The 23,303-nt window shown below is 45.5% G+C and overlaps 1 protein-coding gene across 1 annotated transcript in view; it reads right to left on the minus strand.

Moving 5' to 3' along the window:
• Positions 1 to 23,303, minus strand: part of LOC143986803 (uncharacterized) — a 93,646-nt gene that overhangs the window by 41,795 nt on the left and 28,548 nt on the right. Inside the window, exons 2-8 of the mRNA XM_077485210.1 lie at positions 18,757 to 18,834; positions 16,996 to 17,082; positions 14,063 to 14,189; positions 9,945 to 10,025; positions 8,700 to 8,807; positions 8,347 to 8,613; positions 2,123 to 2,883 (exon numbers count right to left, since the gene is read on the minus strand). Of these exons, the coding sequence (XP_077341336.1) occupies positions 2,123 to 2,883; positions 8,347 to 8,613; positions 8,700 to 8,807; positions 9,945 to 10,025; positions 14,063 to 14,189; positions 16,996 to 17,082; positions 18,757 to 18,774 (1,449 nt within the window). The 5' untranslated portion in view covers positions 18,775 to 18,834. The remainder of the gene's footprint in view (positions 1 to 2,122; positions 2,884 to 8,346; positions 8,614 to 8,699; positions 8,808 to 9,944; positions 10,026 to 14,062; positions 14,190 to 16,995; positions 17,083 to 18,756; positions 18,835 to 23,303) is intronic.

The raw sequence follows: 23,303 nt of genomic DNA on the forward strand, positions 1-23,303 counted from the left end.
GGTGACACATTTTAATCACCAGCCCACTACAGGCAAGTGCTTAGTAAACTCTTTTATGTGTGTTAAATAGAATCACCTGTGAGAATGTAGCTTATGTTCAATGATTATTGCTCAGAACAGACTAATTGTATTGCACAAAATAAACCCACAAGGGGGCGCTTAGCATCTTAGAGGGACAAGCTACTATGGACATTGGGGTGACTGTGCTGGGAACCCTGAACCCAGATATTTTGAAGAACACAAGACACCCCAATAGACAAAGTGCACACTCCCAGACAATGCTATATAAATATGATTCTATCTTCAAGTCTATAACCTCCGTCAGGCCAAAAAGGGCCCCCCTGGCATTCCAGCATTGCAGAAGTCCTCAATCTGCCTCTCATTTAGTAATGGCCTGGTTGTATAAATCTTCTCATTCACTATACAGCCTGTTCTCTGCATACTCTGCTCTACCAGGCTGGTTTAGTCTTAAGCTGTGTATGGCTCATTCCTGCATCACCTGAATGATACCTGAACTCTGGTGAGGAGATTTACTAAATGCAAATAGACGATGCAGTTGCTCCAGAGCTTAGTAAATGAGGGGGGCGCTCTGCCAACTTCCATCATCCAATCATGTGCAAGCAAAAATGCTGTATTTGTTTAATTTTTCTTGCATGCGATTGGGTTTTCTTTGCAAAAGGGAAGCTTCACCTCATCTACTAAACCTTGGAGCAATTGCACTTTGCAGAGTGCACATTTGCCTTTAATCAACTCCACCGTGGTCAATAAAAAGACCTACACTGCCCAGGGTCATAATTTTGGTCTTTGAAGTTTTGGTTAACCCCTATAGGTAGCCACCGCTGCGCAGCTCTGAGAATCAGTACCATCCCATACATCTTGCCTCAGATTAACACCCTTTTCAAGAGTTGGGCAATGGAAGCCACCAGAGAACATCCAATGTGACTGGTATTTGTAATCACCGCCTAGTACTGGCTGTTCAGACAGGTGACATCTATCAGGTTCTATGGAGATCACTCACTGTTTTGAAGCCCATTATGACCAGTCATACGGCCTGCCAGGGACAGAGTGGACACTTTTTCACCTGCATAAAACAAGACAAGTGCATGGCACACTCAGGCAGGTAGGTACCCCCAGCCAAAGAATAATGGTAATTAAAATAAAGATAAACGTCCAATCATAATGTCTCTGGTGGAATAGCCCCAAAAATACCGGCCACAGTTATGGCTGCTGACTCGAGTGTTAGAAACAGGCTCTGTAGATGTGACACAAAAGAAAAAAAAGAGGGAGAATGCATTTTGAGTGTAGCAATTGGTTAAAAACAATTGGCTACTCACATGTGTGCATAAAAGTCATAAAAAAAAACACTGGCATCTGTATCCGTCTCCCTGATGGTGGTATTGGTGCAGCAGACCTGGTCTTTCTACTATCTCCAGAACCCCGCTGGAACACAGTGGTCCATCGGGCGGAAGTGATGTCATGGTGGGAGGATAGCAGAGCATGGCTACGCGTTTTAGAGTACGCACACTTCTTTTTGTAAAGCCACGTCACTGTGACGTTACTTCCTGCCCAATGGACCACTGCATTCCAGCGTGGTTCCGGAGATAGTAGAGAGGCCAGTCAGGCGCCGGTACCAGGTCTGCTGCACCAATACCATCAGCAAGGAGACAGACACAGGATACAGGTGCCAGTGGTTTCATCATGAAGAGGCACATGTGAGTGGCCAACTGTTGCTACATTTAGAAGTCACTCTCCCTCTTTTCTTTTGAGTCGTATTTTCAGGTTTTTCACCCGCACCGCCCAAACATTTAGAAACAAGGCCTAGGAGGAGATGGAGAAGAGATTTCTCCCCAAGAGTTCCCAGAATCCTCAGAGACCGAAAATAGAACCTGTTAAAGGGAGCGGACTGGAAACCTCTTGCTAAAGAAGCTACTCAACAGCTGGAAAGGTATTTGGAGGGTTGAATCAAACTCTTCATCCCAGCCATTCCCAGAATCCTCAGGGGCTGGAAACATGACCCTTTGGGGGGAGAAGAATGAAGGCCTCCAAAAATCCTTAGCCTTTTCGATGATGGAGAAAGGTGGGTGTTCTCATCCCACCCCCAACAAAGTTTGCAGAACGCTCAGCAGCTGTCAGTATGATGGTTCCTCTGGTGGACACGTAGGTTGGATTTTTGGTGGAAACTCTTGTCGCAGTGCTGACACTTGTAGGGGCGTTCCCCAGTGTGCGTCCTGTAGTGGTCCTTCAGGTTGGACTTTTTGCGGAAGTATTTCCCGCAGATGGAGCACTGGTAAGGTTTCTCTCCCGTATGAATGCGCTGGTGGCGGGCATAGCTGGAGTTGTCACGGAAGCTCTTCTCGCACTCGGTGCACTTGTAGGGGCGCTCTCCAGTGTGGGTACGCAGGTGAATCTTCAGGTGAGAGCTGCGGATGAAGCTTTTGTCACAGTCCGTACATTTAAAAGGCCGTTCTCCAGTGTGGCTCCGCATATGGACCTGGAAGCTGGAGTTATTGCAGAAGGTCTTGCTGCACACACTGCACAGAATAAACGCCTGTCCTCGCTCCTGGAAACCGATGAGGGCGTCTTCCCTGAAACCCTTCACTGGTGACAAGTAGGGACAAATTTCTTCGAAGGGGAAGGAACGCTGTATCCCGGAGAAGCTGACCTCACAATCAGAGAAGACACACGGTACCTCGTTCTCTTTGGGCTCAGTCTGTTTGTTCTGGTCAAAGTCATGCAGTGCAGCAACAGGTTTCATTTGGCGAGCAATACCTTTCCGCCTCCGAGAACGGTCTCTGGTGGCCAGTTCCTGAGCCTCTCCGACCCTCGGGCTCTTGGACAGTGGTCTCGTCTTGTTGGGACTCAGGCCAGAACTGGTCTCTTCAGCTGAAAAGGAAACAAATACATATTAAAAACCATGCAAAATTGTAGGGGAGTCGGCTACAGTGTGATGCCTAGTTTCTAGAATAGGTCCAAATAGTGTGTGAGCTCCACGTTCTAAACTGGAATCCAATACCATTTCAATCAGCTACAGTGTGATGTCCAGGTTTCTAGAATGGGTCCAAATAGAGTGTAAGCTCCACAGTATACACTTGAAACCGGTACCAATTCAGTCACCTACACTGTGATGTCCAATTTCTGGAATGGGTCCAAATAGAGCGTGAGCTCCACAGTATAAACTGGAATCCGGTACCAATTCAGTCAGCTACATTGTGATATCTAGTTTCTAGAATGGGTCCAGAGAGAGAGTGTGGGCTCCATAGTATCAACTTGAAACCAATACCAATTCAGTCAACAACAGTGCGATATTCAATCTCTGGAATGGGCCTGTGTAGAGTGTGAGCTGTACATTATAAACTTGAAAGCAATACCAATTCAGCCATCTACAGTGTGATGTCCAGTTTCTAGCACAGGTCCAAATAGAGTGTGAGCTCTACAGTATAAACTGGAATCCGATACCAATTCAGTCAAATACATGTTATGTCCAGTTTTTAGAATAGGTCCATATAGTGTGTGAGTTCCACATTCTAAACCGGTACCAATTCAGTCAGCTACAGTGTGATGTCCAATTTCTGGAATGGGTCCAAATAGAGTGTGAGCTCTACAGTATAAACTGGAATCCGATACCAATTCAGTCAGCGACAGTTTGATGTCCAGTTGCTGGAATGGGTCCAAATAAGGTGTAAGCTCCATGGTATCAAATAGAAACTGATACCAATTCAGTCAGCTACTGTACAGTGTGATGTCCAGTTTCTAGCACAGGTCCAAATGGAGTGTGAGATCCACAGTATAAACTGGAATCCGATACCAATTCACCACTACCACTTTAAAAACTTAATACATAGGTTGGGAAAAAAAAAAAAAAAAAAAAAAAAAAAAAGGTCCATCCAGTTGAACCACAAAAAAAAATATATATACAAATGGGCCCTATAAGAACACAAAGTTTCAGATAAGAACTATAAAGGCCCTATAAGAATAAAAAAAAAAAAAAAAATAAGAATAAAAGAGATTACAAATATATATATATATATATATATATATATATATATATATATATATATATATATATAAATAAATAAATAAATGGGGCTAAAACCTTGCAGAGGTTTATCTATCTTTTATTTATTTTTTTATAATTTTTGGATTCTAGTATAAACTAATGATTAACTGCTTGCTGATCGTATAACATATGGAGGCAAGGGTTCTGGGCATGTGTGTTTGCCCACCGCCACCCTAATCACAGCACAAGCTGATCAGAGGGAGACGGCCAATGGATGACTGTGACGTATTTGTAATCACCGCCTAGTACTGGCTGTTCAGACAGGTGACATCTATCAGGTTCTATGGAGATCACTCACTGTTTTGAAGCCCATTATGACCAGTCATACGGCCTGCCAGGGACAGAGTGGACACTTTTTCACCTGCATAAAACAAGACAAGTGCATGGCACACTCAGGCAGGTAGGTACCCCCAGCCAAAGAATAATGGTAATTAAAATAAAGATAAACGTCCAATCATAACCACTGGCATCTGTATCCTGTATCCGTCTCCCTGATGGTGGTATTGGTGCAGCAGAGCTGGTCTTTCTACTATCTCCGGAACCCCACTGGAATGCAGTGGTCCATCGGGCAGAAGTGATGTCATGGTGGGAGAATAGCAGAGCATGGCTACGCATTTCAGAGTACGCACACTTCTTTTTGTAAAGCCCCGTCACTGTGACTTTACTTCCTGCCCAATGGACCACTGCATTCCAGTGTGGTTCCGGAGATAGTAGAGAGGCCAGTCAGGCGCTGGTACCAGGTCTGCTGCACCAATACCATCAGCAAGGAGATGGACACAGGATACAGGTGCCAGTGGTTTCATCATGAAGAGGCACATGTGAGTGGCCAACTGTTGCTACATTTAGAAGTCACTCTCCCTCTTTTCTTTTGTGTCGTATTTTCAGGTTTTTCACCCGCACCGCCCAAACATTTAGAAACAAGGCCTAGGAGGAGATGGAGAAGAGATTTCTCCCCAAGAGTTCCCAGAATCCTCAGAGACCGAAAATAGAACCTGTTAAAGGGAGTTGCTGGAATGGGTCCAAATAGGGTGTAAGCTCCATGGTATCAAATAGAAACTGATACCAATTCAGTCAGCTACTGTACAGTGTGATGTCCAGTTTCTAGCACAGGTCCAAATGGAGTGTGAGCTCCACAGTATAAACTGGAATCCGATACCAATTCAGTCAACTAGAGTGTGATGCCCAGTCTCTGGAATGGCTCCAAATATGGTATGAGCTCTACACTATAAAAACTTAATAAATAGGTTGAAAAAAAAAAGGCACAAGTCCATCCAGTTGAACCACAAAAAAAAAAATATACGAATGGGCCCTATAAGAACACAAAGTTTCAGATAAGAACTATAAAGGCCCTATAAGAATAAAACTAAAAAACTAGCCTAAACTGAGGGAAAAAAAATTTTTTTATATATTTTTGGGGGATATTTATTACAACAAAAAGTAAAAAATAATGCGTTTGACGCTCTATTTTTGTTTATAGCGCAAAAAATAAAAACCGCAGGGGTGATCAAATACCACCAAAAGAAACCTCTATTTGTGGGAAAAAAAGGACGTCAATTTTGTTTGGGAGCCACGTCGCACAACTGCGCAATTGTCAGTTAAAGCGACGCAGTGCCGAATCGCAAAAAGTGGTCTGGTCTATGACCAGCAAATTGGTCCGGTCTGTAAGTGGTTAAATAAGTTAACTTACGCACAGCGCTGTCTTCAAACCATAAACAAAAAAAAGAGAGATTTTTCTGTGTGTGTACACATTCACATCTGAGCGTATCGATTACTGGCGTTTTTTCAGGCATTTTATTTAAAAAGTGTTTTAGAAGCGTATTACAAGCGTTTTACAGCTCAAGGAATTTTTGTTTATGCAATAGAAAGCCCTTTTTTTTTCCGAGCGTTTTTTCTGCTCAAGTCAGGAATTTCTATTGAAGTTTATGGGGCCAAAAATGTGTGTAATCTGCCAAAAAGAAGCTCATCCACCTTTTTGAGCTTCAGGCATTTTTCTTCAGCCGACAAAACGCACATATGTGAACAGGAGCCATTGAAATGAATGGGATTTTGCTTGTTGGGCGTTTTGGAGCTTCAGAGCTGAAAAACGCTCAGGTGTGAACAGGGCCTTACACTGTATATAGTTTTTTGTTGTTCAGAACAAATTGTATATTGCACATTATATGCAGTTATATCCACTTTCAGACTGGACCATTTTGCTGGCTTAAGACCAGACCACTTTTTGCGATTCGGCACTGCGTCGCTTTAACTGACAATTGCGTGGTCATGCGACGTGGCTCCCAAACAAAAATGTCCCCCCACCCCCAACTAGAGCTTTCTTTTGGTGGTATTTGATCCCCTCTGCGGTTTTTATTTTTTGTGCTATAAACAAAAAATGACAATTTTGAAGAAAAAAAAAAACAAAAACGCATTATATTTTACTTTTTGCTATAATAAATATCCCCCAAAAATATTGTAAATTTTTTTCCTCAGTTTAGGCCAATACATATTCTTCTACATATTTTTGGTAAAAAAAAAAATAATTATCGCAATAAGCGATGATTGGTTTGCGCAAAATTTATAAGGTTTACAAAATAGTTTTATTAATTTTTTTTACTTGTAATGGCGGTGATTAGCGATTTTTATTGTGACTGCGACATTATGGTGGACACATCGGACATTTATGACACATTTTTAGGACCACTGTCATTTATACAGCAATCAGTGCTATACAAATGCACTAATTCCTGTGCAAATGACACTGGCAGTGAAGGGATTAACCAGGGGGTGGCAGTGTAGGGGTTAAGTGAGTCCTAGGGGCATGTTACTAACTGTGGGGGGCTGGGCTGTGTGTTAGTGAACGCTGATCTCTGCTCCAATCACAAGGTGCAGAGATCAGTGTCACTTGTTGCTAGGCAGAACGGGGAGATGCTGTTTACTTCCGCATCTCCCCATTCAGCCTCCCCATGAGACGATTGCGTCCGCGGGACCCGCGACCGGACTCACGGGGGTTTCCGACCGGCGTGCAAGCGATGGCACAGCGGCATTCTTAAAAGGGACATACCTGTACACCCATATGCCTGTCCGTGCCATTCTGCCGACGTACATCGTCGTGCGCCGGTCAGGAAGTGGATATACAGTTATGTATTATTTTTTTTTAATTGATGCAAATTCTCTAAATAAAAAAAATAAATAAAAATTAAATCAAATTTCTTCATCAATTTAGGCCAATATGTATTCTCCTACTTTTTCTGGTTAAAAAAAAAATCCCAGTTAGCATATATTAATTGGTTTCCTCAAAAGTTATAGCGTCTACAAACTATGGTATGTATTTATATAATTTTTATTATTATTATTATTTTTTTTTTTTTTACTAGTTTAGATGGCAATCAGTGACTGATCGTGGGACTGCGATATTGTGGTGGACAGTCAGACACTTTCTGACACTTTTTGGGGACCAGTGACACCAATACTAAATCAGTGCTACAAATAAGCACTGTCACTGTACTAATGACACTGGCTGGGAAAAGGTTACACATCAGGGGCGATCAAAGGGTTAAATGTGTGCCTAGCCAGTGTTTTCTAACAGAGTCGGAGGTGCTTTTACAGGGGGAAGGCATTAAGCCATGTCCCTGCTTTGCAGGAACACAGGATCCATGCCTTCCCTACTGACAGAACGGCGATGTCCTTTGTTTACATAGGCAGACCACAGTTCTGGCTCTCTGCCTAATGATCGGCGGGTGCCGGAGGACATCAGTACCTGCAGAACAGCTCCTGCTGTGTATAATCACAGCGGGAGCGGGTCACCGGTGGCGCACAGCATTTCCGGGAGTGCAGATCGGTACGTGATCCCACGCAGCAGAGTCGCCTTGCTGCCATATATGTAACTTATAAGGTCGGCAAGCAGTTAAAGTAAAAGAACTATGGGTAAAAATGTTTTTTTTTCCCCTATTTTGATTACAGTAGGGGAGGGCTTTAAGCTCACTTTCTGCCCCACAGCCAAAACAAGAAGTTAAAGAAAATCTTTGCAAATGAAGGGAATCCACTGAACCCACCACCAGACCACCATATCTAGTGTCCCTAATGGAAATATTCCCCTCTATTACTGTTCTGGGGACAACACAAAATTGGGATTTTCTATTACTTTTGATGATACTGGTAACCAGAACAAATAGAGAAGGCAATTCTCCCTAATGGGGACACAGACAGCAATAAAAACCTGACAGGTGTTCTAATCCCTCTCCACTCCAAAACAAAAGCCAAAAAAAAAGTTTTGCCTTTGGTTATACTTTAAACCTTCAAATAACACATACCATTGGTTTCGGTATTGTCAGGAACGTTGTCCTCCTGCTCCTCCTTCACCTCTATGGTGTACGGTGACCCCAGTGCAGAATCCAGTAAATGAGGAGAGGGGGTGTCAGCCGCTGGTTCCACCTCACTGCAGAATGTGGCAGGAGGGCGGGGGGCGGAGCATACTTCGCCCGCTGTAGAGAACCATTTGCTATCCTCATGCTGGTAAGAGTGATGGACATCCACATCATCATACGAATCTTGTTCCTGCTTGATCTGCGGTGGGAAATCTGACCAGAAAACGCACAGCAATAGCAGGCCATCACACCACTGATCTGTACTGGAATCTGGAGTCACTATTACATGACACACTCACCGGGCTCCATCTCCATCACCTGTGGCCCTTCCCCTGGGCCCTCCACACTACCAGAGGGGGCACTGGGCTCCTGGTACTTTATCTTTAGCAGGATATCCGGCCCCAGACCTGAACCAAAACCAGAGTCACAATGTGGTCGAGAAAAAGGAAGAAAGAAAATGGTGGGACGAGAAGAGGGAAAGAATAAAGGAATAAAAGGAAGGAAGGAAGGAAGGAAGGAAGGAAGGAAGGAAGGAAGGAAGGAAGGAAGGAAGGAAAGAAAGAAAGAAGACTGAAAGAAATGGGGGAAGGAAGGAAGACAGAAAAAAATAAAAAAGAGAGAGAGAACGGGGAGGAAGACAGATAAAAAGGAAAGAAAATTAGAAGGAATGACAAAAGAGTGAGGGAAGAAGGAAGGAAGAAAGAGGAAAAAAAAGAAAGGTAGAAGGACTGAAATAATGGTGGGATAGAAGGAAGGAAGGAAGGAAGGAAGAAAGGAAGAAAGGAAGAAAGGAAGAAAGGAAGAAAGGAAGAAAGGAAGAAAGGAAGGAAGAAAGAAAGAAAGAAAGAAAGAAAGAAAGAAAGAAAGAAAGAAAGGACGGGGGGTGGTTTAAGGATGAAGGGGAGGAAGATAGATAAAAAAAGGAAATAAAAGTAGAAGAAATGACATAAGGGAGGAGAGGAAGAGGGAAAGAAGAGAGGGCTGAAGGAAGAAAAATTAGGGAACATGTGTGAAAGGAAGAAAAGAAGGAAGAGAGGAAAAGGGAAATGAAAAGGTAGAAAGAATGAAAAAGGGAGGGATAGGAGGAATGGGGGAAATAAGGAAGGGAGGAAGGAAGAAAAAAGTAGGGAAGGAGAGTAAAAGGAAAGAAAGGGCAGGAATGGCATAAGGGAGTGATTGGAAGGAAGGAATACAGTAAGGGAGGGATAGAAGGAATGGAGGAAATAAGGAAGGAAGAAAAAAAAAAAGTAGGGAAGGGGGATAAAAAGAAGGAAAGGAAGGAGGGGGGGGAGAAGGGAGTAAAGAAGCAAGGATGGATGGAAGGAAGGAAAGAGAAAAAAAATAAAAAAAAGGTGAGAAAGTAGGTAAGTAAAGAAGGAAAGAAATGTAGAAGGAATGACATAAGGGAGGGAGGAAGGGAAGGAAGAAGTTGTGGAGGAAGGAAGGAAGGAAGGAAGGAATATTAGGGAAGAAGTGAAGAAAAAAAAAAAAGAAAGGTAAGGGAAGAAGAAAGGAGGAGAGGAAGGAAGGCACTTGGTCACTACCTTTCTTGGAGAGCTCCAGTTTACAGGGCGTATCTTCACTTATAACCCGGAAGAGAACCTCTGTGTTTTCTATGTGATATCCTGGAAAAACACAGATGTGGTTAATGACCGCTCCATCCTACCCCACTATGACACAGATCAGTATTACTTATGCCTCGTACACATGTAGCGGACTATCCGACGGACTTAGTCTGGCGGACTTCCCGCCAGACTGTCCGTCGGACTTTTCGAAGAAGAACGGAAGGCGGCGGCAGCGACAGACGACCGGGCCACCGCCTGTAAAAGAGCTAGAAGGCGCGGTGGCCTGGCAGAAGAACCGAAGAGGGGGACAAGACCCCCGAAGTCGGAAGAAGAGGGCGGCGGCGAGGAAGAAAGCCGGGCTCCTCCGCTAGTAAAAGAGCTAGAAGAAGATAGCGGAGGAGTCCGGAGAGAAGACCCCCGAAGACGGAAGACCCCCGGAGCTGTGCAATAAACTAAACTATTTTATCTTGTGTGTTGTGTGTGTTTATCTTGTGTGTTGTGTTTTTTTTTGTACTTTATTTTACAGGTGAATGGGTAGGGGTACATTGTACCCCATACTCATTCACATAGTGTGGGGGGCCGGTATCCGGGGGCCCCCTTATTAAAGGGGACTCCCGGATTCCGATAAGCCCCCCGCCCGCAGACCCCGACAACCAACGGCCAGGGTTGTCGAGAAGAGCCCCTTGTCCTCATCAACATGGGGACAAGGTGCTTTGGGGTGGGGGGGCCGCGAGGCAACCCCCATGTTGAGGGCACGCGGCCTGGTACGGCTCAGGAGGGGGGGGGGCGAGCGAGCGAGCCCCCCCTTTCCTGGCCGGCCAGCGTGCTCGGACAAGGGTCTGATGTGGACCTGGGGGGACCCCCCATGCCGTTTTTTTTGGCGTTGGGGTTCCCCTTTAAGTCCATACCAGGTGGCGGGGCCAGCGACGTCTCCTTCCCGGGCCCCGCCTACCTGGAGACCCGCTCAAATGAGCGGACTTTTCTCCGGGCGGGAAAAGTCTGTTCATTTCTAAAGTACGGTGGACTGGCACACGCACGGCCGGATTGTCCGCCGAAATGCGAGTCCGGCGGGAAGATTGGAATGCAAAACTACTAAGTTCGTGTCAAAAAAGACTTCAGTTTGCCGGACCTTTCCACGCAATTGATCGTGTGTACGCGGCATAAGAAAGTATTTTTGCACTCCAATCTGTCCGCCGGACTTGCATTTCGGCAGACAATCCGGCCGTGCGTATGCCAGTCCGCTGTACTTTTGAAATGAACGGACTTTTCCCGCCCAGAGAAAAGTCTGCTCATTTTGAGTGTGTCTCCAGGTAGCCAGGGCCAGCGAAGGAGGCGTCGCTGGCGCCGTCACCTGGTATGGACTTAAAATGGAATCGGCGTGGGGGTCCATATCAGACCCTTATCCGAGCACGCTACCCGGCCGGCTCTTCTGAGCCGTACCAGGCTGTGTGCCCTCAACATGGGGGGTGCCTTGGGGGAAGGGGGGGCCGCGCGGCCCCCCCCCACCCCAAAGCACCTTATCCCCAGGTTTGGTGAGGACAAGGGCTTCTTCCTGACAACCCTGGCCGTTGGTTGTTGGGGTCTGCGGGCGGGGGGGCTTATCGGAATATGGAAGCCCACCTTTAATAAGGGAGCCCCCGGATACCGGCCCCCCCACCCTATGTGAATGGGGGAACAACATGGGGAACAACATACCCCTACCCATTCACCTGTGAAAAAAAACAAAAAAACCCACAACACACAAGGGTTAAAATAGTTTATTGCACAGCTCCGGGGGTCTTCTTCCATCTTCGGGGGTCTTCTCGCCAGACTCCGTTATCTTAACCCTTGTGTGTTGTGTTTTTTTTTACTTTTTTTCACAGGTGAATGGGTAGGGGTACATTGTACCCCATACTCATTTACATAGGGTGGGGGGCCGGTATCCGGGGGTCCCCTAATTAAAGGGGGCTCCCGGATTCCGATAAGCCCCCCGCCCGCAGACCCCGACAACCAACGGCCAGGGTTGTCGGGAAGAGGCTCTTGTCCTCATCAACATGGGGACAAGGTGCTTTAGGGTGGGGGGGGGGCGCGCGGCCTCCCCTTCCCCAAGGCAACCCCTATGTTGAGGGCACGCGGCCTTGTACGGCTCAGGAGGGGGGGGGGGGCGCTCGCTCGTCCCCACCCCCTTTCCTGGCCGGCCGGGTAGCGTGCTCGGATAAGGGTCTGATATGGACCTGGGGGAACCCCCACGCCGATTTTTGGAGTAGGGATTCCCCTTTAAGTCCATACCAGGTGACGGGGCCAGCAACACCTCCTTCGCTGGCCCCGGCTACCTGGAGACGCGCTCAAAATGAGCGGACTTTTCTCAGCGTGTGTGGGTGAGTCCGTTCATTTCAAAAGTACGGCGGATAGTCCGGCGGACTTAGTATGCTGTATTAGTCCGCTGAAAAAGTGTCGTGTGTGGGCAAGTAGCTCGTTCGGAAAGTCCGGCGGAAAGTCTGCCAGATAGTCTGCTACGTGTGTACGCGGCATCAGCTGGCCATACACTGCTTAAGTTTGTTTTTATTCAGATTCCTCCATCTAGTCAGAATACACTGATCAGAGGCTGTAATCAATTGGCTGCAGCCTCTGATAAAGAAATATTCTCCAATGTCCCTATGACAGAAGTCAATCGGGGATAGCCTCACACAGATGGAAATTCCGCTGGCCTCTGCTGAACCAGCCGACTTTTAAGCAGTGTATGGCCAGCTTCAGAGTGTAAAGTAAAACCAGCATTCTCTATACAAGGAATATTACATGACATGACTAGTCAGTGTGTAAATCAGTCTCATCTGCATGGAGGATGGATGGGTCCTGTGCACACAGGGGGTTCAGAGACACAGGATTCTATATACTTTGTACCTCTGACTGAGTATATTCTCACTCTCTTCTCTGAACACAGGACTGGTATGTTGTAGCAGAAATTACTCCAGTGATAAGCACAGGAAGAACTTTTTTTTTGTCTTAAAATAAAAAAGATGTTCTACTCAACTGCTCTGTGCAATGATATTGCACATTGCACTCCCTTACCTCCTCTTCTGGAGTCCACTTCCAGCGCTGCCTGCTCCTCCTCTCCTCCGAGGACCCCCTCAGCAAGCTGGGACCACCCAAGGGCGCACACGCCCCCATAGCTGGGCTGTGTGCATCCAAAGGCACACAATGCAGCTAGGCCACGCCCCCAATTCTCTCCTCACAGGACTTGACTGACAGCTCTTCCACTGCTGCCTGTGTCCCCTGTGACACCAGGAAGAGAGAGCAGTGTGGGCTCAGTGAGAGGAGGCAGAGAACAGTAGCGGGGGAGGGAGAGCTCGTGGGGCATTTTTTAACTTCATGCAAGGAATGCCTAAAGGCTAACAGCATTTTGATTTAAGAACCACTTTAAAGAAGCAGCTTCTGAGACTTGTAGTTCTATGATGACTGTGTGCTGCTATCCAGACACTGAGATTGCTGGGAATTGTAGTTCTATGTTGACTGCATGCTGCTACCTGGACACTGAGATGGCTGGGACTTTTAGTTCTGTATTGGCTGTGTGTTGTGATCTGGGAACTGAGATGGCTGAGACTTGTAGTACTGTATTGGCTTTGTGTTGTGATCTGGACACTGAGATGGCTGAGACTTGTAGTTCTGTATTGGCTTTGTGTTGTGATCTGGGAACTGAGATGGCTGGGACTTGTAGTTCTGTATTGGCTTTGTGTTGTGATCTGGGAACTGAGATGGCTGGGACTTGTAGTTCTATATTGGCTGTGTGCTGCTACCTGGACACTGAGATGGCTGCGACTTGTAGTTCTGTATTGGCTGTGTGTTGTGATCTGGGAACTGAGATGGCTGGGACTTGTAGTTCTGTATTGGCTGCGTGTTGTGATCTGGGAACTGAGATGGCTGAGACTTGTAGTACTGTATTGGCTTTGTGTTGTGATCTGGGAACTGAGATGGCTGGGACTTGTAGTTCTGTTTTCCCTCTGCTTCCTGGTCTCATCTGCCTTATCGTGTGCTGCCCCCCCCCCAAAAAAAAGACACTCGGGGTCCTGTGCACTCATCCTCTGTGTGTACTATCTCTCACACCTTCGCCTTGTACTCACCGAGATCTAACATCACGCCATGTATGTCCCGTATCACATTCCCATACAGATCCCGCTTCCACTCCTCCAGCCGCTCCCACTCCTCCTCCGAGAACGAGGCCGCCACATCCACAAACTGCACCGCCGCCTGCGAGACATAGACAAGGGATAATAATCAGGGAGAACAACATCCTACTGATGCATTGCTGCTCTAAAGAAGATTGTATAGTGTATGGCTTAACCACTTACCAACCAGCCACAGTACATAGACTGCGCCAGGTCGGCCCCATTGCGCAAAAACTACATACCTGTACGTCGTTTCATGCAATAGATACTGTGGGCGCGCACGTGCCGCCCGATATGTGTGCGGGTCCAGCGGACTCGATCTCCGCCACCCACCTGCGTTCACTCCATAGAGAGGCAGAACGGGGATCTGGCTATGTAAACCAGGCAGATCCCTGTTCTGTCAGTGGACAACATGGAGATCTGCTGTTCTCAAGTGATCAGGAACAGCGATCTCTGTGTTGTCCCAGTGAGCCCATCCCCTACAGTTGGAACACACACAGGGAACACAGTTAACCCCTTGATCGCCCCCTCGTGTTAACCCCTTCCCTGCCAGTGTCATTTATACATTGATCGGTGAATTTTTTTTATAGTACTGATCTATGTAATAATGTCCCCGGTCCCCAAAAAAAGTGTCACTTGGGGTCATATTTGTCTGCTGCAATGGCGCAGTCTCCAAAAAAAAAAAAAAAAAATATGTATTAATAATAATAAAAAAAAATAAAAAAAATAAAAGGAAGTATATATATTATATATATATTACATACACACACACACACACACACACACACACACACACACACATATATTTTATATCACAGACCATCGCCATTACTAGTAAAAACATTTATAAAAAAAAAAAAATAGAAGTCCATAAATGTTTCCCCTATTTTGTAAACGCTAAATCAATAGACGCTTATTGCGATTTTACCCCTCAACAAAAGTGGAGTTATTCTTTAACTTGAAGACCAAGCCTTTTCTGGCACTTTTACGTTTTACAAGTAAAAATCGGTATTTTTTTTTACAAGGAAAATTTATTTCTATATTATATAATATATATATATATATATATATATATATATATATATATATATATATATATATATATATATATATATATATATATATATATATATATATATATATATTTTTTTTTTTTTTTTTTTTATTCAAAAGACGGCTGCAGCGCGGACATAATTTGCAGAGCGGCGCGCTCTGTGATCAGAGATTCTATGAGACTCAGCTGATCACAGATCGGAGTAAGGGGTCGAACCCAACCCCTTACCACGTGATTAGATATCAGCCAATGACAGCTGTCTGTTTTGTAAACGGAGCCGGTAATCAGCTATTTTTTTCCTCACGCTGGTAGCGCGAGGAGAAAAAAAAAAGCCGATCACCGGGGCTGCGAGAGGGACATTGGTCCTGATTGTGGAGAGGCTTCTGTGTCCACCAGCGTCACCTACCAGTGCCCACAGTGTCACCCATTAGTGTCACCTATAAATCGCCAGTGCATCATCACCAGTGTTGCCTATCAATACCACCTTCCAGTGCCACCCAGTGCCGTCTTAACAGTGCCATCTTATCTGTGCCCATCAGTACAGCCCATCAGTACAGCCTCATCAGCGAATATCAGTGAAGGAGAAAAATTACCCGTTTGAAAAATTTTATAACAAACTATGAAACTTTTTTTTCTTCAAAAATTTCTGTCTTACAGTGTACACAGTACAGCGCAGCATGACGGCGCAATTGTCATTCAAAGTGCGACAGCGCTGAAAGCTGAAAATTGGTCTAGGCAGGAGAGGGGGTTTAAGTGCCAAGTAAGCAAGTGGTTAAGCATGCCAGTTTAATTTTGTTTTTTTCTCATATACATCATATTTTTTTAAATCGCTGTTATTCCTATCACAAGGAATGCAAATATCCCTTGTAATAGAAATAAATAAGGGTTGACAGGTCTTCTTTATGGAGTTATCTGTGGTCTATAAGACCCCAAATCTTTATTCTACCTTTGATAGCAAAAGATAAAAAAAAAAAAAATGTATCTTTTGCTTAAAAAAATTAATAAAAAAATAAATAGTTTAAGTCCACCCTAGATCGGAAGTGACGTCATGTTGCCTCAGTCCTCCTAGATCATAGAGGGGATCAGAGACTATGTGGTCTCTGTTCATCTCTGTGACCAGCTGCTTGAATGGTCAGTTCCTTTACTGGGCTCGCCGGTATAAGTGGCAAGCCTGAGAAACACGGGTGAGCGCCGGGGGAAAGCGAATCTGAAAGCGATCCAGAGGCTAATTAGCGGCTTTGACCACTTTAATGAGGAATAGAATTTAGGACGATTTTAAAGATTGTGCTGACACCTTTTTTTTGCACATGCATTGGGCAGCCCACTGAAATAAAACGCCTGGCCAGGAGGTGCGACTGAGCACAAGCAATTTTTTTAGGCCATTGATTTCAATAGGCTGCACTATGCGTGCAGAATGCATAAAAAAAAAAAAAAAAAAAAAAAAAGGTGCCGACAACATTTTTTAAATCCTACAGAAGTGGTTAAAAAAAAAAAAAAAAAAAAAAAAAAAAAAACGCATTCAGGAGGCAGTAGGATCGCCTCCGGAATGCCTGGAAGCCACGCCTTACCTGCCCTCTGAAACGCGATTCACAACAAATTGCTTTTCAAACTTGTGAACCTAGCCCTAAAGTGCCCATAGAGACTGAATGAATTTTGTGACTGCACCACACTCAGCTAGGACAGCCAATGACCTTACGCTGGTGGCTCCCAGGTAGCACACTGCCCCCCGCCTCTCAGTGTGCAACCCGCTGGATCCTGGGCTAAGTCCACTCCCTGTTGGGCACCTGTGAGGTGGCGGGCGCAGAAATTATCTCTATCGCACCAGGCAACCTACCCGCTGGGAGGCGTTCATCCTGAGTCTCCGCCCCCATAGGTTCTTCTCTGGCACTTCCCCATAAGCCGGATCTGCTATTGGCGTCACCTAAAGCACAGAGGGAGAATTCTGGTCAGATATGAAGGATACATGAATGCTGCTCTTTAATCAGTAATACATCTATTAATATATTTTTCAAATGCAAGTAATTAAATGACCCGGTATCAGCCTATTGCAGCCTTGCATAGCAGGGCTGGAGTGTCAGAGGAAGAAACAGCACAAGTAGCCAATCACTTCATGTGCTGACAGGAAGCATGCTAATAGAAGGAGAGAGCAGAGTGACAGAGAGATGAGCTCATCACTGTGCCGCTTCTCTGTTCACTGTCCAGTTGCAGGCTGAGGGTGGGTCCAGAGGACCTGATGATGCTGGCCATCTGACTGGGGCCATCTAATGGTAGAAATAAAGCACTGCAGGGAAATCTCTGGACTAAAGAGCAATATTGTAGCAAAAGCCGTTTTTATTATTTTATCTATAATGGGTAATGTATTTTTTTTTTCTTATTTGATTGGAATTTTGCTTTAGTGCTGCATCTCAGCCTCTATGCAGCCACTTCCACGACTGTGGCCCAGCAGGGCGTGCATGTGTACATATTGTTCAGACAGAGCCTGCCCCCACAGAACACCTTCATTGGGCCATTATACAAGAATGGTAGTGTGACCCAGGATGTATAGCCTGAGTCCGCCCCTGCAGAACACATTCCTTCACATCTTTAGAGGGCCATTACACAAGAATGGTTGTGTAGCTCAGGACATATAGACTAAGCCCGCCCCAGCGGAACACATTCAATGGACCAATATACAAGAATGGTAGTCTGGCCCAGGATGTATAGCCTGAGCCCGCCCCTGCAGAACATCTTTAGTAGGCCATTACACAGGAATGGTGGTGTAGCCCAGGAAATATAGACTGAGCCCACCCCTGCGGAATGCATTCAATGGGCCTATATATATGCAGCCTCTTCTCTGTCCCTGCATGTCCTGCCAGGCTGTTCTCCCTCCACACGAGTCAAGGGAGGGTGCATGTCTGTCTCACACAGGGGGAGTTCCTTCTCTGTATATACTGTGATAGGTGTTCAGGTCTCTCCATGTTTATTACAGTGTGTGTGATCCGGGAAGATTTTCTGCAAAGCTGAAATTACACTTTAAATACTCCTTACCACTACACCCTATATGCTTTGTTGTACATCACATACTCCTTATCAATACACCTATCTGGTATGTTGTATATTACATAATCTATACCACCACACCCTGTACACTATGCTGTATATTACATACTCCTTACCACTGCACTCTATACACTATGTTGTACATTACATGAACCTTATATCCTGTGAGAATAATATATTATATATATATATATATATTATTTATTTTTATTTATTAGACAGATAGATATCTATCACATACTCCTTACCTATACACCCTATATATTACATATTTATTACCACTGCACCCTATGTTCTATACTCCTGATCACGGCACTCTCTATGCTATGTTGTACATTACATACTCCCTTCTACTGCACCCTGTACACCAGCATACACAGGCATACTCAGCTACAATGGCCAATGGCCTTATGCTGGTGCCCAGCGGGTGGCTCGCAGCCAGCACACTATCCCAATGGCACTCTGTGTGCAGCCCGCTGGGTCCGCTACCTGTCGGGCACCTGTGGGGTGGCGGGCACTAAAACACTCTCTAACATTATGGCATCAGGTAACCTACCCGCTGGCAGGCGTTCATCCCGAGTCTCCAAACCCACAGCCTCTTCTCTGGACTTTCCCCAGAAGGCGCTGGCGCCACCTAAAGCACAGTGGGATGCAATAATTAAAGTGGATCTCTGATTAAATATAAAGGACATGAATTAATGCCGTTCTGTAATCAATAAAGCATCCATATACATTATTAAATGCAAGCAGTGTAACTGAATATGACCCGGTATCAACCTATTACAGTCCTTGTACAGTGGGGCTGGTGTGTCAGAGGAGCAAGCAGCACAAGGAGTTAATCAGTTCATGTTCTGACAATAAAGCATGCTGATAGAAGAGAGCAGAGTGGCAGAGAGATGAGCTCATCGCTGTGCTTCTTCTCCTTTCACTGTCCAGTTGCAGGTTAGGGGTGCGTCCAAGTGGCATGGGCTCAGAGGAAGTGGGTTGAATAAGGTTGGCCATCAGGCTAAGGCAATCTGGTGGTAGAAATAAAGCAATGCAGGGGAAATCTCTGGACTGAAGGGCAATATTGCAGCTGATTTATTATTATATTTTTAAAGTGGTTGTAAACCCTTACAAACCACTTTGACCTACAGGTAAGCCTAGATTAAGGCTTACCTGTAGGTCCAAGAAATATCTCCTTAACCTATACGGTTTAGGAGATATTTACCTGAAGACAGCCACAGCTGTCTACGGCGCATGCACTGGGTAAGCCACAGATCGCGTCGGCTCCCGTGCGCATGCGCGGGAGTGACATCATTGCTGCTCCAGCGAATCACAGCGACCCACCAAGAAGATGGACGCTCGGAACTACAGGGGACAGCGGTGACTTCGCTGGCTCCTGTGTCAGGTAAGTGACACATAATGGACTACTATGCGATGCAGAGTAGTCCATTATGCTTTACCTTTGCAGGGAATCAAAGAGGAAGTAAACCCATCAGGGTTTACTTCCTCTTGAATGGGCTACTTCATTTTTTATTTTTCTCATTTGACTGGAATTCTGCTTTAGTGTTGCCTTTGATCTCCTGCAGCCTCTTTGTGGTCACTTCCATGGTTGTGTGGCCCAACAGAGCATGCATGATTACAGAGCATTGAGACTGTGCCCACCCCCACAGAACGCCTTCATGGGCCAATCTACAGAAATGGTTGTGTGGCCAAGCATGTATAGATTGAGCCCGCTCCTGAAAGGCTATTACAGACTTGCACCATATAAGGCTCCTGGGAAGGGGATGCAGAGTTTTAGATCAATTTGATATATCCATCATTGATTGGACCATTCACATGCTTGGATTCCATTTACTGTATTATGGTGTACAGCTCAATAAGTATGATGTCCTGTTGACATGGTTACTGCCTTCTTTTGGTTAAATAAAATATCTGAAAACAAGAATGGTTGTGTGGCCATTGATGTATATAGATAGAGCCCGCCCCTGCAGAACACATTTAATAGGTTATTATATAAAAGAATAGTTGTGTGGCCAGGAATGTACTGTATATAGACAGAGCCTGCCCATGCAGAACACATTTAGTAGGCTATTATATAATAGTTGTGTGGCCAGGAATGTATATGACAGAGCATGCCCATGCAGAACACATTCAATAGGCTATTATATGAGAATGGTTGTGTGGCCAGGAAGGTACTGTATAGGACAGAGCACGCCCATGCAGAACACATTCAATAGGCTATTGTATAAGAATGGTTGTGTGGCCAGGGATGTATATAGAGTTCGTCCTGCTGTTTTGTGTAAATTATTTGTTAGCCATGATTAAGGCCTGATGGTCGAAACGCGCTGGCTTTCTTTTTAAATGTTGTTGACATGCCATAATAAAAAACAATGTTTTTGCAGACTTTCATGGCACCGGCCTTTCTCCTTTGTGCATGGACTATATAGAGGTTTACAGAGACTTCACAGGCTGAGTGCTGTGTTCTTGAGGCTCACCAGGCATTGCACAGGAGGTAGGAGCTCGGATGCACCGGTTCCAATAGACAGATGCCTCCCCTGCAGAACACATTCAATAGGTTATTAGATAAGAATGGTTGTGTGGCTGGGGATGGATACCAGTGATGGCGAATCTTGGCACCCCAGATGTTTTGGAACTACATTTCCCATGATTCTCAATGACACTGCAGAGTGCAAGAGCATTATAGGAAATGTAGTTCAAAAAAACATCTGGGGTGCCAAGGTTCACATCCTTTGTGGGGAGGGTGTGACGGGGGTCGTATGTACAGGAGAGGAGTGCAGAGGGAATGACGGGTTGACAGTATGTACAGGAGAGGAGTGCAGAGGGAATGACGGGTTGACAGTATGTACAGGAGAGTAGTACAGAGGAAATGACGGGATGGCAGTATGTACAGGAGAGGAGTGCAGAGGGAATGACGGGATGGCAGTATGTACAGGAGAGGAGTGCAAAGGGAATGACGGGTTGGCAGTATGTACAGGAGAGGAGTGCAGAGGGAATGACAGGATGGCAGTATGTACAGGAGAGGAGTGCGGAGGGAATGACGGGATGGCAGTATGTACAGGAGAGGAGTGCGGAGGGAATGACGGGATGGCAGTATGTACAGGAGAGGAGTGCAGAGGGAATGACAGGATGGCAGTATGTACAGGAGAGGAGTACAGAGGGAATGACGGGATGGCAGTATGTACAGGAGAGGAGTGCAGAGGGAATGACAGGATGGCAGTATGTACAGGAGAGGAGTGCAGAGGGAATGACAGGATGGCAGTATGTACAGGAGAGGAGTGCAGAGGGAATGACAGGATGGCAGTATGTACAGGAGAGGAGTGCAGAGGGAATGACAGTATGTACAGGAGAGGAGTGCAGAGGGAATGACGGGATGGCAATATGTACAGGAGAGGAGTGCAGAGGGAATGACAGGATGGCAGTATGTACAGGAGAGGAGTGCGGAGGGAATGACGGGATGGCAGTATGTACAGGAGAGGAGTGCGGAGGGAATGACGGGATGGCAGTATGTACAGGAGAGGAGTGCAGAGGGAATGACAGGATGGCAGTATGTACAGGAGAGGAGTACAGAGGGAATGACGGGATGGCAGTATGTACAGGAGAGGAGTGCAGAGGGAATGACAGGATGGCAGTATGTACAGGAGAGGAGTGCAGAGGGAATGACAGGATGGCAGTATGTACAGGAGAGGAGTGCAGAGGGAATGACAGTATGTACAGGAGAGGAGTGCAGAGGGAATGACGGGATGGCAATATGTACAGGAGAGGAGTGCAGAGGGAATGACAGGATGGCAGTATGTACAGGAGAGGAGTGCAGAGGGAATGACGGGATGGCAGTATGTACAGGAGAAGAGTGCAGAGGGAATGACAGGATGGCAGTATGTACAGGAGAGGAGTGCAGAGGGAATGACGGGATGGCAGTATGTACAGGAGAGGAGTGCAGATGGAATGACGGGATGGTAATATGTACAGGAGAGGAGTGCAGAGGGAATGACAGGATGGCAGTATGTACAGGAGAGGAGTACAGAGGGAATGACAGGATGGCAGTATGTACAGGAGAGGAGTACAGAGGGAATGACGGGATGGCAGTATGTACAGGAGAGGAGTGCAGAGGGAATGACGGGATGGCAGTATGTACAGGAGAGGAGTGCAGAGGGAATGACAGGATGGCAGTATGTACAGGAGAGGAGTGCAGAGGGAATGACGGGATGGCAGTATGTACAGGAGAGGAGTGCAGATGGAATGACGGGATGGTAATATGTACAGGAGAGGAGTGCAGAGGGAATGACAGGATGGCAGTATGTACAGGAGAGGAGTACAGAGGGAATGACAGGATGGCAGTATGTACAGGAGAGGAGTACAGAGGGAATGATGGATGGGATGGCAGTATGTACAGGAGGGTAGAGCTGCACAATTCTGGCTAAAATGAGAATCACAATTTTTTTTTGCTTAGGAGATAGATCACGATTCTCTGGGAGTAACATCACCTTTCACATTAAAACAAAAAAAAAAAAAAAAAAAAAAAAAATGGGCTAACTTTACTGTTTAGGTTTTTTTTTTTTGTTGTTTTTTATTCATTGAAGCATATTTTTCCCAAAAAATTGTGTATGAAAGATCGCTGGGCAAATACAGTGTGACATAACATATTGCAGCAATTGCCATTTTATTCCCTAGGGTCTCTGCTAAAATATATATAATGTTTGAGGGCTCCAAGTAATTTTCTAGCAAAAAATATTGATTTTAACTTAAGAAACAAGTGTCAGAATAACATTTAGACTTTAAGTGGTTAAACTTCCTGCCTTTACACGCTGTTGGACTGCCTGTTTTTTTTTTCTTTACACACAGAAGTTTATCCCTTTGATCCAAGAAGGAAGAAGGGTCAGTTACAATGTTTCATGTTAAAAACTTGGCAGACTGCCTGGATGTTTTCTTTTGACAGCTGAGTGAGATGATACGTTTCTCCACTTATTATATGAAAGAATTGACAAACTTTGCAATAGAGATCGTCAGGGGGGTTGAATCGAGATTATGATTTTTTTTAACGATTAATTGTGCAGCTCTACAGGAGAAGAATGCGGAGGGTACGACGGGAGACAGTATGTA

The sequence above is a fragment of the Lithobates pipiens genome, unplaced genomic scaffold (assembly GCF_037356315.1).
Source record: "Lithobates pipiens isolate NorthernLeopardFrog02 unplaced genomic scaffold, aLitPip1_a1.2 Scaffold_18, whole genome shotgun sequence".
NCBI lineage: Eukaryota > Metazoa > Chordata > Amphibia > Anura > Ranidae > Lithobates > Lithobates pipiens.